This window comes from Odocoileus virginianus, chromosome 13, assembly GCF_023699985.2.
Source record: "Odocoileus virginianus isolate 20LAN1187 ecotype Illinois chromosome 13, Ovbor_1.2, whole genome shotgun sequence".
Lineage (NCBI taxonomy): Eukaryota > Metazoa > Chordata > Mammalia > Artiodactyla > Cervidae > Odocoileus > Odocoileus virginianus.
The window spans coordinates 8,722,669-8,735,959 of NC_069686.1; the positions used below are offsets into that span (position 1 = coordinate 8,722,669).

Genomic DNA, 13,291 nt, shown 5'->3' on the forward strand with positions numbered 1-13,291 from the left:
GTCAGTAAACATTGGTTTTAAACTCAGTTGCTCAGCAAGAGTAACAGTGTGGCAATAATTTTGACAAAAATTATAGCCCATGGACTCTAAAACTCAGAGATCAACATGATGTAGAGAGCAAACCGTGGGTGATTAATCACGACAACCTACACATCATGATGGCACTGACTCTTGTGTAATCCTCAGACACTTAGAGCCAGGGTAGGGAAGATGGAGAAGAGAAAAGAGCTGGACTGATGGACACCTTTCATTAGCATTTCAATTACAGGTAAAAGAAAAGCCAACAAAATCACCTTAAACAAACTCTCATTGCCAACACTGATGACCAGTGCTGACTGTAAGCACTGGTGAATCAGGACAAAATGATATAAAAAATCTTCCTGTTTTGATTACTCTGGAATGACCTCTCTCTGAGGCTTTGAGGGTAGCAAAACAAGACAGAGGTGGTATTTCCAAGCGGTACCTCCTCCCACCTTCAAATCCAGCAGGAATAAAAGAGGCTTTCTTTTCCAGCAGACACAACTTTTCTGTTTCATTGGCTCTAGTTAGGTCATTCGCTTATCCCTCACACAATTGTATCCAGAGGAACTGACTATACAAGTTCACTGATAAAGCATCTTATGAGGCAGTTCAAAGGTGAGTTTTATTTCAATCACATGCCTAGAATTGAGAATGGAAGAGAGTGCTTTCCTAGACAGCAATAGCCACGGAGGCAGCAAAAATGCTCTCTCTAGAGTGAAAACTAAATGTTATTACTACATGCAGGTGGAGCTGGAGCAGAGTGTGTGGGATACTGAGCAACTCGTCCTACGTTTGCTCCTGTGACAAACCTTTGGGCAAGAGATTTTTTTTTTTTTCCTCTAGTCAGTGGTTTTCTTACACAGAGATGATGTCACCAGTCCCTTTCTGTTCTCAAATTCTGTAGTTTTATTAATGGTCCCAAAGTCCCCTGAAAAGACCTGTTTATGCCTACGGTCACCAGGAGGGTGACCGAGCCTACTGTTTATCAGACGCCTAGTGGGGGAGCATTTATAAATTTGAACTCTTGTGCTTTTTAGAGTTGTTTCCGTTTGGAGGTGTCCCTAAGGAAATCAGTTTGAAGGGTATGTGCTAAGGCATTGCTGGAGTTCAGTGAACCATTAAAAAGCAAATTATGGTTTTTATGAATTCCATTTTTATGGTGTGAGCTGTGGGGAGGGGTGGCTGTTTGGAGTGCTGTGTTTGTAGGCTGTTCTCACCCTGGAGATGGAGTGTGAAAACCAGGCTTAGAAAAAGTTGCAGTAACTTTTGGTTGATTTTCATGTTTTTTGCCATCTGTGATGTGTTACTTTCTGCAAAATTTCAAAAACAGCCTCACTAGTGAAAGGGGGGGAAAAAAATCTGACCAGATCTTTTGAGAGATGGCTGACATAAAAAGCTCCATGTATTAGGTATGATCTTACTGTTAGGATATTTTGGGTCAATAAAATATAAATGAATATTTCCTGAATTTGAAAAAGGTAAACTTTTTAACATTATTCTTTTCTAATGATATTAATAACAAGATTATTTGATAGATAATTATATCCAAGGCAATACATTATGCAATTTGCATATATGATTCCATGTCTCAAAAATTCTGTAATATGTATATTATTTTCACTGTTAAGTTAAAAATGTGAGACATAAAAAGGTAATTAAACTGCTTAGAATCATATAAGTATTATGTGTCAGAGACAAGTTCAAACTGAGATGGAGATTACCAACATCTATTCTTTTCTTCCTTAGTAATAGAACCCTTTTTTCTTTTTTCAATTATTCACTCTTCTCTGGAAAGCCAGTGATTCATGGGAGACCAATCTTAGCCCCAGGCTTAGGATGGGTATATCCTAATTGATCCAAATCAGAAATTAGTCCTCAACTCCCTAACCAGCAAGTTTGGACATGGATATGTGATATAATTCTGGCCAATGAGACAAATGGGGGGGCGGTTCATCAAAAGATTTCCTCCCCATGGAAAATGAGTCCTTTGCTTCTGGGTATTGTATCTGGGTATGATGCTTGAAAATGATACAACCATCTGGCTGCAAGCTTAGAGCTAAACCTAACACTAAAGTTGGCAGCACAGAAAGATGGAGAAAACCCGAGTTCTTGATGATACTGTTGACTACTGATTTTTTAAAAAAATCCCTACTGGAGTCTCCCTGTCTTCAACTTTCCTGTTAAGAAAAATAATAAATCCAATTATTTAAGCCACTTTGGGTTAGGTTGGATGTCACTTGCTACTGAGAGCATCCCTATAGCCTTAAAGACCTTCCTTACTCCAAAGCCCATGTTCTTAATCTTCAAACCTTGTAGATAGTCACCTTATCCTAATAATAAGTCCTAATACAAGTGTGTTATCTAAGATATCTAAGATAACTATTTAGAATATATTTTCCCAAGAAACAAGGCAAGAGGTTGATTGAGTTTCCAAGGCAAATCATGAAATATATTGACCCCATGATACAGTTAAATAGCACAGGTGGTTCTTGGGCAAGTACCAGGTACTGAATGTCAGAGACTTGTTTTTTTCTTATTAAAATAAAAAGGTGAAAAAAATAAATTAAAAAAAAAATAAAAGGTGCAGTAAGGGGGTGGGCAGGGCATCTAGCATCCTTCTGCTCCAGGATCCTAGAAATATATTGGGATGTGCTATATCCCCACTCAGTGTTTGACTTGGTTTGGAGAATTTCAGGTTGGACTCAAGTGTCCTTTCTCAAGATCTCTTCTGTCTTCCTAATTAATGTAGGGCTTCTTTGGATGATAATAGGAATGGAAACTCTGCTCTGAGTCATCACATATTCTTCCATCATTTTTGGGCCTTTCCTCCTTCTCTAGGAGTTAGATTTTGAAACTTAAATCCAGGAATAGGAGTTTTTCCTCCTCAGTTTATTCTGTGTCATACATAAAGAGTCAGTTAATGAAGACATGGCTAAATATATGGCCAGGGTAACAGAAAAATTTTAATCGTGAGATTATCTTTTCACACATGGAGCAAGACGTGACTGAAAATGATTTTATTCCTCACCTAACTACTGTTAAGTATCTCAATATTCTATAGCCTCTAAGATCAAAGACATTCTGCCTATGTTTTTATACATTTATTCACTTACTCAACAACTATTTATGAAGGACACTATATGCATTGATAATTATTTTGCTATTCTGTTTGGCTATTGTTAACTCCTTCTTGTCATTGCCCTTAGTCTTTTAGCTTCATAGGTTTAGAAAGAAGTATATTCCTCCTCTTCCTTCACACCCCCATCCTTCAGATATATCCCAGCTCTTCTTAGTATCCATTCTCTGCTCCCTGAGGATTTGGCACCTCTGTACAGCATGGTGACTATAGTTAATACTGCAGTGCATTTTAAGAGTTGCTAAGAGAATAGGTCCTAAAAATTGAGAAATTGACTCTTCTATTTTTCAGTTAAGTAACATACAGATTATTCTTGTTCATAAAATGAGTTTAAAGATTTATTAATTAAGATACTTTTACTGAGATTCTTCTGCTAGTTCCTTCCTATTTTGTTCACTCACTTCTCTCATAGTGAAATAATGGGCTTATGAAATAAGCAGTACTGCTAAATCCACGTTGCAGAAAAAGGTTAAACCTTACTTCCTTGGCCACGATCTTCCACTGATTGGCACACCATGAGTGGGTGAGAGCAGTTCTCAAAGTATTCATCAGAATCACCTGGAGGGCTTGTGAAGCCAAGTCTGGAGTAGAGCCCTTGAAGTTCCAGGTTTAACAAGTTCCCAGTTGCTGCCGGTTCTGCCAGTCCAGAGACCACACTTACAGAGGATGTCAAATTAGGCTGCAGTAGGAAAAATATACTGCCTGGAGAATCCCAGGGACAGAGGAGCCTGGTGGGCTGCCGTCTATGGGGTCGCACAGAGTCGGACATAACTGAAGCGACTTAGCAGCAGCAGCAGGAAAGATATACAGACTGTTGGGCTTCCCATGTGGCTTCAGAGGTAAAAAATCCACCTGCCAGTGCAGGAGACTCAGAAGACATGGGTTCGATCCCTCGGTCAAGAACATCCCCTGGAGGAGGAAATGGCAACCCACTCCAGCATTCTTACCTGGAAAATTCCACAGACAGAGGAACCTGGCAGCTACAGTCCATATGGTCACAAAGAGTTGGACACAACTGAATAGACACAGAGAATGTTAGAAATCTAATGGCTAGAATTTTGAGGCTTATCAAAGGAATGTGGCCCAGATATTGCCCTAAGTTGTATATGAAGCCTGAGGGCTAAAATGCCTCCCCCAACCAGGAAATTTCATCTTGTACTAGAAGCAGTAGGCAGAGGTGCTGAATTGGAGGTAAGTAGTGCCTCTAGCAACAGCTCTTGGGCATAGAGGAAGCCTGTCCTTGGGGCTATAGTGTAATCACCTCTCCCAGATCTGGCAAACCGTGGCCTTAGGCTTTATCTCTGGGCCACAACCTCAATTTTTTTCTTCAGCCTGCAACTTGAAGAGCCATGGAAGGACACTTACTTAAATCGACCTTGGAATACCCTCCTCTCTGTCTTATTACCTTGATTAGAAGAGGCAGCATATCATTCTCTGAAAAGTGGGACAGGAAGATCAATACTAGGTAGATATTGTAGAATTGTCATAAAATGTAAGATAAAATGTACCATTTTCAGTGTACAATTCAGCAGAATTAAGTACATTTACAATGTTGTGCAACCATTGCCACTATCTATTTCCAAAACCTCTTCATGATCCCAAACAGAAATTCTATACCATTAAACAATAACTCCCAGTCCCCCTCTCCCCCTCAGCCCCTGGTAACCTCTATTCTACTTTCTATCTCTATTAATTTGCCTATTCTACTCATTAAAATTTTAAAGTAGGTAAAAAATATTTTTGACAATCCCTCCCACTGCCTCCTTACAACCCATAGAATGCATAAGTTTTTCTTTGGTTCCCACAAGTGCACTTTGACCAACTTCTTCCTTTAATGTCAGAAACACTTCTGTCACAAGATACCTTCCTTTTACTGCACATCATAAATTGATCTGCTTAGACTAATTCATGCAGGTATATAAATGGCTGGGAGGTTACTGAGGGCTTGCCTTGTGTCAGACACTATTCTAAATGCTTTCTGTGTGTAACTATTTCATCCTCCAACCCCACCACTAGAGATACTGTTACTATCAGCTCTATTATCAGATGGTAAAGAATCTGCCTGCAATGAGGGAGACTTGAATTTGATCCGTGGGGTTGGGAAGATCCCCTGGAGAAGGAAACCCACTCCATATTCTTGCCTGGAGAATTCCATGGACAGAGGTGTGTGGCAGGCTACAGTCATGGGGTCACAAAAAGTCAAACATGACTGAGTGACTTTCAGTTCACTACTTATCACTATTATCTCTCTTTTATTGACAAAGAAACTGAGATTCAAAAGATGGACTGTTTTTTCCAAGACCACACAGCTAATAGGTGATGAAGCCAGGATTCCAACTCCTGAGGCAGTTCTCTTAACTGTAGAGGATGCTTACTAATCAAAAAAATTGGTAATTAGTGGAATGTCAGGCTTTGAGCCTAGAGGAATATTTTTGAAGATATTTTGAGCCAAAAGGACTTCCTGGTAGGAAGCCAAGAGTCATCAGTGAGGCCTAGGGCAGTTTTCTGCTTTACCCGTTGCCTCATTTCCATCTCCCCACTGACTCCCTAAATACAATCTTGATCCTAACTCTCTGAGATCCTAACCCCTTCTCAGAGCCTGCCCTAACATTTCCTTGCCCTTCTTTCCTGTCCCAGAGGATGACCCTCCCGTTCCTGGAACTCTGCTTCCTTTGGTGGGTGCAGAGCGGGTGCAGAGGACGTGCAGAGCCTTGGGCCTTAGCTTGGACAGAGGCCTAGTCAGGTAGACAGAAAGAGAAAATTGCCAAAAAACCAAAACCAAGCAAATAAAAAAAAGCTGTTGAAATAAATCTGTGAGCCTATCATTTTAAGTCTTTTGAAACAAGGCAAATAATAAATAAATAAATGTATATAGGTGGTGGCCTGGAAAAATTAATTCAAATGTATTTAGTACTCAGGAAACAGGTTCCAAACAAGTCAACAAGGCTTTTCAAATGTATTACCTCTTTTCATCCTGGCATTCAATTTATTACGCTTCAAAGTACCCTGAAATTCTACCATCCAGATATATTTCTCTCTGAGAAAATGATTCAACACACGAGTCATGGAAAACAAATTTAAACTTCCTCTAATCATAATTCTGGTGAACCAAACTCCTTTAAGATTTTTTTTTTAAAGATCAATTGTTTTTAAACCTGAATTTCAGCGTAGAGATGGGATAGAGAATAATGATTGCTGATATTTTTGTCTGAATTTAAAGGGAGCCTGGACACTTAGTCAACAAAAGACACATTTGAGGTAAAGAATAGCTCATCAGTTAAAAACTCAGATCCTGAAATCAGAGAGACTTGAGCTCAAAAAATGGCGTGGCTGCCTCCAGTTGTGTGATTTGAGCAAATCACTTAAGGTGTCTGTACCTCAATTTATTCATCAGTAAAGTACAGGTACTGATAGAAATATCTTCCTTATGGTGGTGTTTTGAGAATTAAATGAAGTAAAGCGTGGCTCCTTGCTTGGTTCATAGCAAGTAAGCAATAAAGTTGGCTGACTTTATCATCAAATACATCCTCGGATGGTTCTGAAGTCTGAGTGAAGACAATTACCTTGGGGTTTTTTGGTGGAGAAGGGGTGTGTGGAGAGGCTGCAGGCACCTCAGAACATAGGCATATGTTAACTAAAGAAATAATGCTAATAGACTTGCTTATGAGAGAACCACTTATCTCCAAAGAATAACCATACTGTAGAAATATCAACTTCTTCTAATTCTCCCTGTTATACCAGAAGGGCTCCCTTGGAAGGTGTTCACTGAATATGAGGCCAGTACCACCCTTAGCCAGTGGAACTGCTTCCCTGGACACTGTCCCCCACATGAGTGTGCTCAATGATGGCCATCTTTTGGTCTGCCCCTTCCCAGGGGTTAGAAGGTCTCCAAGGCCAAGGAGAAACTGAGCTCATGACTTTTCCCTGCTGGATACTCACATCTTGAAATTCCCTGCCCTGTCCACTGTGCCCCTCTGCCGTATTCTGACCCTGAGACCCCAGAGTTCTCTACCCAAATGTATATCAGCCTGTCTCCTAAGTCTTCATGGGCTTCCTCCTTAGGTCTTTTCTCCTGAGGAGGCCCAGGGTACTGAGGGTGTGTTCACCTCTCCACCCTTAAAGAATGGCCAAGAAGCAGCTGCTTTCAAGCTTGGGCAGATTGATGGAAATGGTACTGGGACCACAGTGTCCACCTGTTCTTACAGCAAGGGCCTGAGCTGCAGGCAGCCGGGTGCAGCCCTATCACACAAGGAGTTGAGAATTCTTGTTTACAACCCAATTTGTCAGACTCTTATGAAACTTATTAAAAGGCAGAAGGATAAAACAAATGTAGCTGTTTGTTCTCTTGATATATAGCTTTAAATATGTAGTGGTGAAATATTCAGAGATATGTGCTCCTACTGTGGGCCCAGCAAATATTAGAGGAAGAGGAGAATGAGTTAGTTTTTTGTTGAAGTGTGTCCTTTATAAGAATAATTAAGCAGGAAAAAGAAAATTTCAAATTTAAGCCAGTTTCCCCTAGTTGCATTTGGCACTTGAATTTTGATACTTAATAGGTATAAACGTGGGCACTGAATGCCTGGAAATAACTATTCGGGTACATGAGTGTAACTATTTTCCAAGAGTCTACTGTGGACAGAAATGTTTTCACGGATATAATTGTAAGAGTCAGAATCCCATGACCTCTCCTTCCGTGGCCGCCTCTTTCTTTATTCCCTTTTCCTACAAACTCTCTAGTTCAAAATATAAACCCTTGGGGAATTGTGTCATCAGATTTCAAGAGAAAATTTGGAGTATAAATAGCTCCCAAGGATCAGTAGAGTGCTGATTGGAGGCAGGGTCAGTTTTCACAGCTCACCAGCCCCCTAGTGACCCACAGCTTATGTTTAGGGACCCCCTCACTTTATGCTTTATTGACTAGAAAAAGTTGCATCAAACACCAGCTGAAGCATTTTTCAGAGGTCAACAGTGCTAACATTTTGGACGTATACTCCTGATCCTTCTTTTTGGTATAGTGCATTTTAAGAATTCCCAAGGGAAATGTACCAATGATTTTTGTTTTCATGTTGTAAGTTTCTTAAACACAAAGTCTTTGTTCTTTAAGAGCACTCATGGAATCAACATTTATGCTCACTCTGCCATCCAACCCTAGGATAAAGAGCAGTCAAGTGGTTGGATGTTTTGGAAGCAAGATTTATTATAGTATTTGAAATCTCATTTTAACAAGCTACTTGAACAAATATATGTCAAAAATGAAATGAGGGCAAACTACTCTAAAATGTTTGATGTGTGATAGTCTTATTTAGATATCTTCACATCTTAGAGAAATGTATAGAAAAATTATTTCTGTTAACTCTCTAGCAGCCCAGGATTACAGGATTACTATTTGATATTATACTGGAATTTCCATTCTTGCCCTATCTAGCATGGTCAAATGAAATCTGAAGGTCTTGCTGTCGTGCTCAGAAGAAAGAGTGTTCAGGGCAGGTGCCAGGGAAAGGAAAAATAAATAAGGGAGGAGAGGAGAAATATGCTCCATTAGGTGTATCTGTTTATTTTTAAAATTCATTTAAGTTTCATCCTCCTGCCTTTAAACTTTCTTCTATCCAAACTTAATTAATTATCTTAACCCACTCCAGTACTCGCCTGGAGAATCCCATGAACGGAGGAGCCTGGTAGGCTACAGTCCATGGGGTCGCAAAGAGTCGGACATGACTGAGCGACTTCACTTTCACTTTCTTTCACAACTTATTTGTGTCTTTATTAGGAATTTATTACCATGCTCTGGGCTTCGCAGGTGGCACAGTGGTGAAGAATTGCCTGCCAATGCAGGAGATGTGGTTTGATCCCTGGGTCGGGAAGATCCTTGGAAGGAGGGCATGGCAACCCACTCCAGTATTCTTGCCTGGGAAATGCCATGGACAGAGGAGCCTGGCAGGCTCCAGAGGGTTGCAAAAGATTGACACAACTGAGCAGCTGAGCATGAGCTTGAATGTGTATCTGTTCATTCCAAACTCCTAATTTATCTCCCGCCTATTTTTTCCCCTTTGGTAATGATAGTTGTTTTTTGTTTTTGTTTTTTTTTTCCCTATGTCTATGGATCTATTTCTGTTTGTATATAAATTCATTTGTATCATTTTTAAAGATTCCACATATAAGTGATATCATATGATATTTGTCTTTCTCTGTCTGGCTTACTTCACTTAGTATGATAATCTCTAGGTCCATGCATGTTGCTGCAAATGGCATTAGTTCATTCTTCTTATGTTGAGTAGTATTTCATTGTATAAGTGTACCACATCTTCTTTATCCTTTCCTCTGCTGATGGACATTTAGATTGCTTCCATGTCTTGGCCATTGTCAGTAGTGCTACAGTGAGCATAGGGGTGCATGTATCAGTATCTTTTCAAATTATGGATTTATCCAGATACACTTCCAGGAGTGGGATTGAAGGATCATATTGTAGTTCTATTTTTAGTTTTTTAAGGAAGCTCCATACTGTTATCCTAAGTGGCTACACCAATTTACATTCCCACCAACAGTGTAGGCGGATTCCCTTTTCTCCATACTTTCTTCAGCATTTATTTTTAGTCTTTGGAACTATGGTCATTCTGACCAGAATGAAGTAATACCTTGTTGTAATTTTGATTTGCATTTTTCTAATCATTAGCAATGTGGAGCATCTTTTCATGTGTTTTTTTGGACATCTGTATATCTTCATTGTAGAAATGCCTTTTTAGATCTTCTACCCATTTTTTGATTGGGTTGTCTTTAGGTTATTGAGCTGTATGTGCTGTTTGCATATATTGGAGATTAAACCCTTGTCAGTTACATCATTTACAAATATCTCCTCCCATTCTGTAGGTTGTCTCTTCATTCCATTTATGGTTCCCTTTGCTATGCAAAAGCTTTTAAGTTTAAGTAGGTCCCATTAGTTTATTTTTATTCTTATTTCCACTACTCTGGGAGATGGATCCCAAAAGATATGGCTGTGATTTATGTCAAAAAGTGTTCTGCCTGAGTTTTCCCTCGGAGTTTTTATAGTATCCAGTCTTACACTTGTCCTTAATCCAGAAAAATGTCTACTATTTTTCCAAGTCAAATAAATATTTCCCCATAATTTGCTTCAAAAATTGTAAAGAGATCGTTCAAGAGCAAATTAACATAAAGGTAATAAAGAGATGATGGCTAATAGTGAACTACCCTCAGGATGCTCTTGTGCTTATCAATCAAAGAATATGGAACTCTTTAAAAGACTAAAATTTCTTATACTATCTCCATCCTTACTCCACTTCCCAAAGGTAATCACTTGTAATAGTTTAGTATAGATATTTCTGGATGTTGATCCCCCAAATCTGTGCCATTCACTGCTATAGATGCCGGTACAACAGTGCATAAGATACAAACCAACTCTCTGACCTGTCTTTATAGTCTACTGGATAAAACATTTTGAATAAAAAAAACCTAATAAACATATGGCATGACATTAGCAGTAATAAGTGCTGAGAAGTCTATAATAGGATAAAGAGAATCAAGGTATTTACTATTTGAGTTGGGGGGGTGGTGGACAAGGAAGCACTTTCTACCTGAATGCAGTGAGGAAATGATCCACACATCTAAGAGATTCTAAGAGAAAGAGATTCTAAGCAGGGAAAACAGCAAGTGCAAAGATTCTGAGCAGAAGCAAGCTTGGCAGATAGGATTATAGCAAGGAGGCCAGCACCATTGGAGCAAAATGAATAAGGTAGAAATTGTTAAGAGATATAGGTAAAGATGTAGCTTGTGGTGCACTTCATAGGGCTGTATGAATTAAGCATTGGCATGGTCTGACTTGGGTTTCCCAGGTGGTTCAGTGGTAAAGAATCTGCCTTTTAATTCTGGAGACTCAGGAGATGTGGGTTTGATCCCTGGGTTGGGAAGATTCCCTGGAGGAGGAAATGGCAACCCACTCCAGTATTCTTGCCTGGAGAATTCCATGGACAAAGGAGCATGGCTATGGTCCATAGGGTCACAAAGAGTAGGACATGACTAAACATGCACACACATGGTCTGACTTATACTTTAAAGGAGGCAGACACTGGCTGGAAATTCTGACATATGTAAATGTTGAGTCTTGACGGTAGTTTGGAGGCAAGATTCCTTCTTATTGTTTAAGGCCTTTGATTGGATCAGGTCCACTCACATTATGGAGGGTAGCCTGCTTTACTCAAAGTCTACTGATTTCAATGTAAACCACATCTAAAATATACCTTCACTACAAGATCTAGACTGGTGTTTGACTAAACAACATAGCATTATAAGCTAGGTGTGTGAACATAAAAAATTAACTGTCCCAGAGTTTGTTGCTTTTTTGAGATTTGCTTTTTTGTACATTAGAATATTTCATGCTTTTCTCCTTATGCACTCTGTTCCTCTATTTTTATATTCATTAATTAATCTATATCACTCTTTTTCCCCCTGAAGTTATATGTTCTTCCCTCTCAATAAATGACATCATGCATGATGACTAAGAATTTCTAGACTCCTGGGTACCACATCTATATATGAACTCTCATATGCTGATTTGATCATGTTTGATGAACTGTCATGGATAATTTATGATTTTAGGACATGTAGTCCTAAAGTCCTCCACATCAGATTGCAAAGGACCAATTGACAACCATTACCGTATGTCTGTCATTCTACTCAGCGTAGTTGAAAATCAAGGCAGCAGTAGAATTCTTGGAGCGCGGCGACATCATAGGATTACACACAATGATTCCCATTCCACCTGTCCTGTTCTTTGGCTTTATTTGATCATTGCGTAAGGAGTAATAGAAATGGCATCAATAATAATAGAAATGGCATAAGCCCTGAAGTTTTCAAACTATGTAGTGGAATGTCTTGCTGCGATTAATTGAGGAATCTAATTTTAAATGAGCAAAAGGAGGAAAAAAACAATTTGCTTTGAATTACAATGTCCATGTGTTAGGTATAAATCAAAATCATCCAAATGTAAGAGCCAAATGAAAATTAAATATGATTTAGAGTAAGTATTAATATTAACTTCTAACTATGTCTTTTTTATCTTCATGTGTGTACATGTAATTTTGTACTTCCTGCACTTAAGTTGTGTATATTTTTTCATAAGGTATTTCATAAATGCATTCATACTTGTTTAATACTTTGAAAAATAAATATTGGCAAAGGACTGTCATCCAAACATTTATAAAATCCAGCGGAACATAGAGGAAGTCATATTATCTTTTGAGCCTCTTTTTGGTAGTTTTGGGTGCTTTCGATGAACTTCCTGCTTTTTTGCCCTTCCCTTGATCCCTGCTCTCTAGAGATGATATGTGGCTTGTTCTGGAGACTTTAACACACGCTGTCAGCTCTGGCTACCTTCCCTACATCGGCTCATAATCCTTAGGCCTCTATCTGTAAAAAAAGAAATCTACCAAAGCAAATGGAACCCAAAGGTCAAAGCTAAAGTGTGCCAAAAATAGCTCTGAGTTCTTAAATTGGTGCACCCACAAAGAAACAACAGTTAAGTGACAGACAGAGCTAGCCTGTGTTCTTCCTGGAGGCAAAGTTCAATTGCTCTGTAAAGTCTCTGTGTATTTGTGTGAAGCCTTTCACACTATTTTGCCAGTTCAGACCCTTAGGAAGTTCTGGATCACTGGAGCTGCCCGGGATTAATGCAGTTATTATTACTGGCCAGTGCCGTCAACGTTGTCTGTCTGGGGCTTATACTGGAGAGCGGCAGGACAGCACTTTGAGCTCCTGGTTACTTCCTCTTCACACAGCTGATTTTCTCAGCCAGCAGTTCTAAACCCATCAGATCTGCACCCTCAAGACAGATAGCATTTGCTCTAACTTTTCCACTTGACACTGGCTGGGTCACCCAAAATGAGCTTTTGCATTTGTTTTCATCTTTCTTTTTTTCACCTTCTCATCTGTGCTGTTGATAACAGAATGAATATCTATAGAGTAAGTTATTATTTTCCTAAAATTTAAGGATATGCATCAAATAAAATAACACATGTGAATGACTTCTGTAAACTCCAAGGACTATACAAGTAGTATGTACTTTCTGTGCTCAGTATACACAAACTTAATAAATAGAAGACAATTTTTATAACTTCAATTCCCCTT

The 13,291-nt window shown here is 39.2% G+C and overlaps 1 protein-coding gene across 8 annotated transcripts in view; it reads left to right on the forward strand.

Annotated features, from left to right (window-relative positions):
* Positions 1-13,291, forward strand: part of PDE1A (phosphodiesterase 1A) — a 378,552-nt gene that overhangs the window by 269,311 nt on the left and 95,950 nt on the right. The window contains exon 1 of one of the 8 annotated variants that reach the window (XM_020888676.2): positions 11,953-12,185. The exons of the other annotated variants lie outside the window; for them this stretch is intronic. Within the exon in view, the coding sequence (XP_020744335.1) occupies positions 12,073-12,185 (113 nt within the window). The 5' untranslated portion in view covers positions 11,953-12,072. Of the gene's footprint in view, positions 1-11,952; positions 12,186-13,291 lie in introns of those variants that run through there. 8 annotated transcript variants of the gene reach the window in all.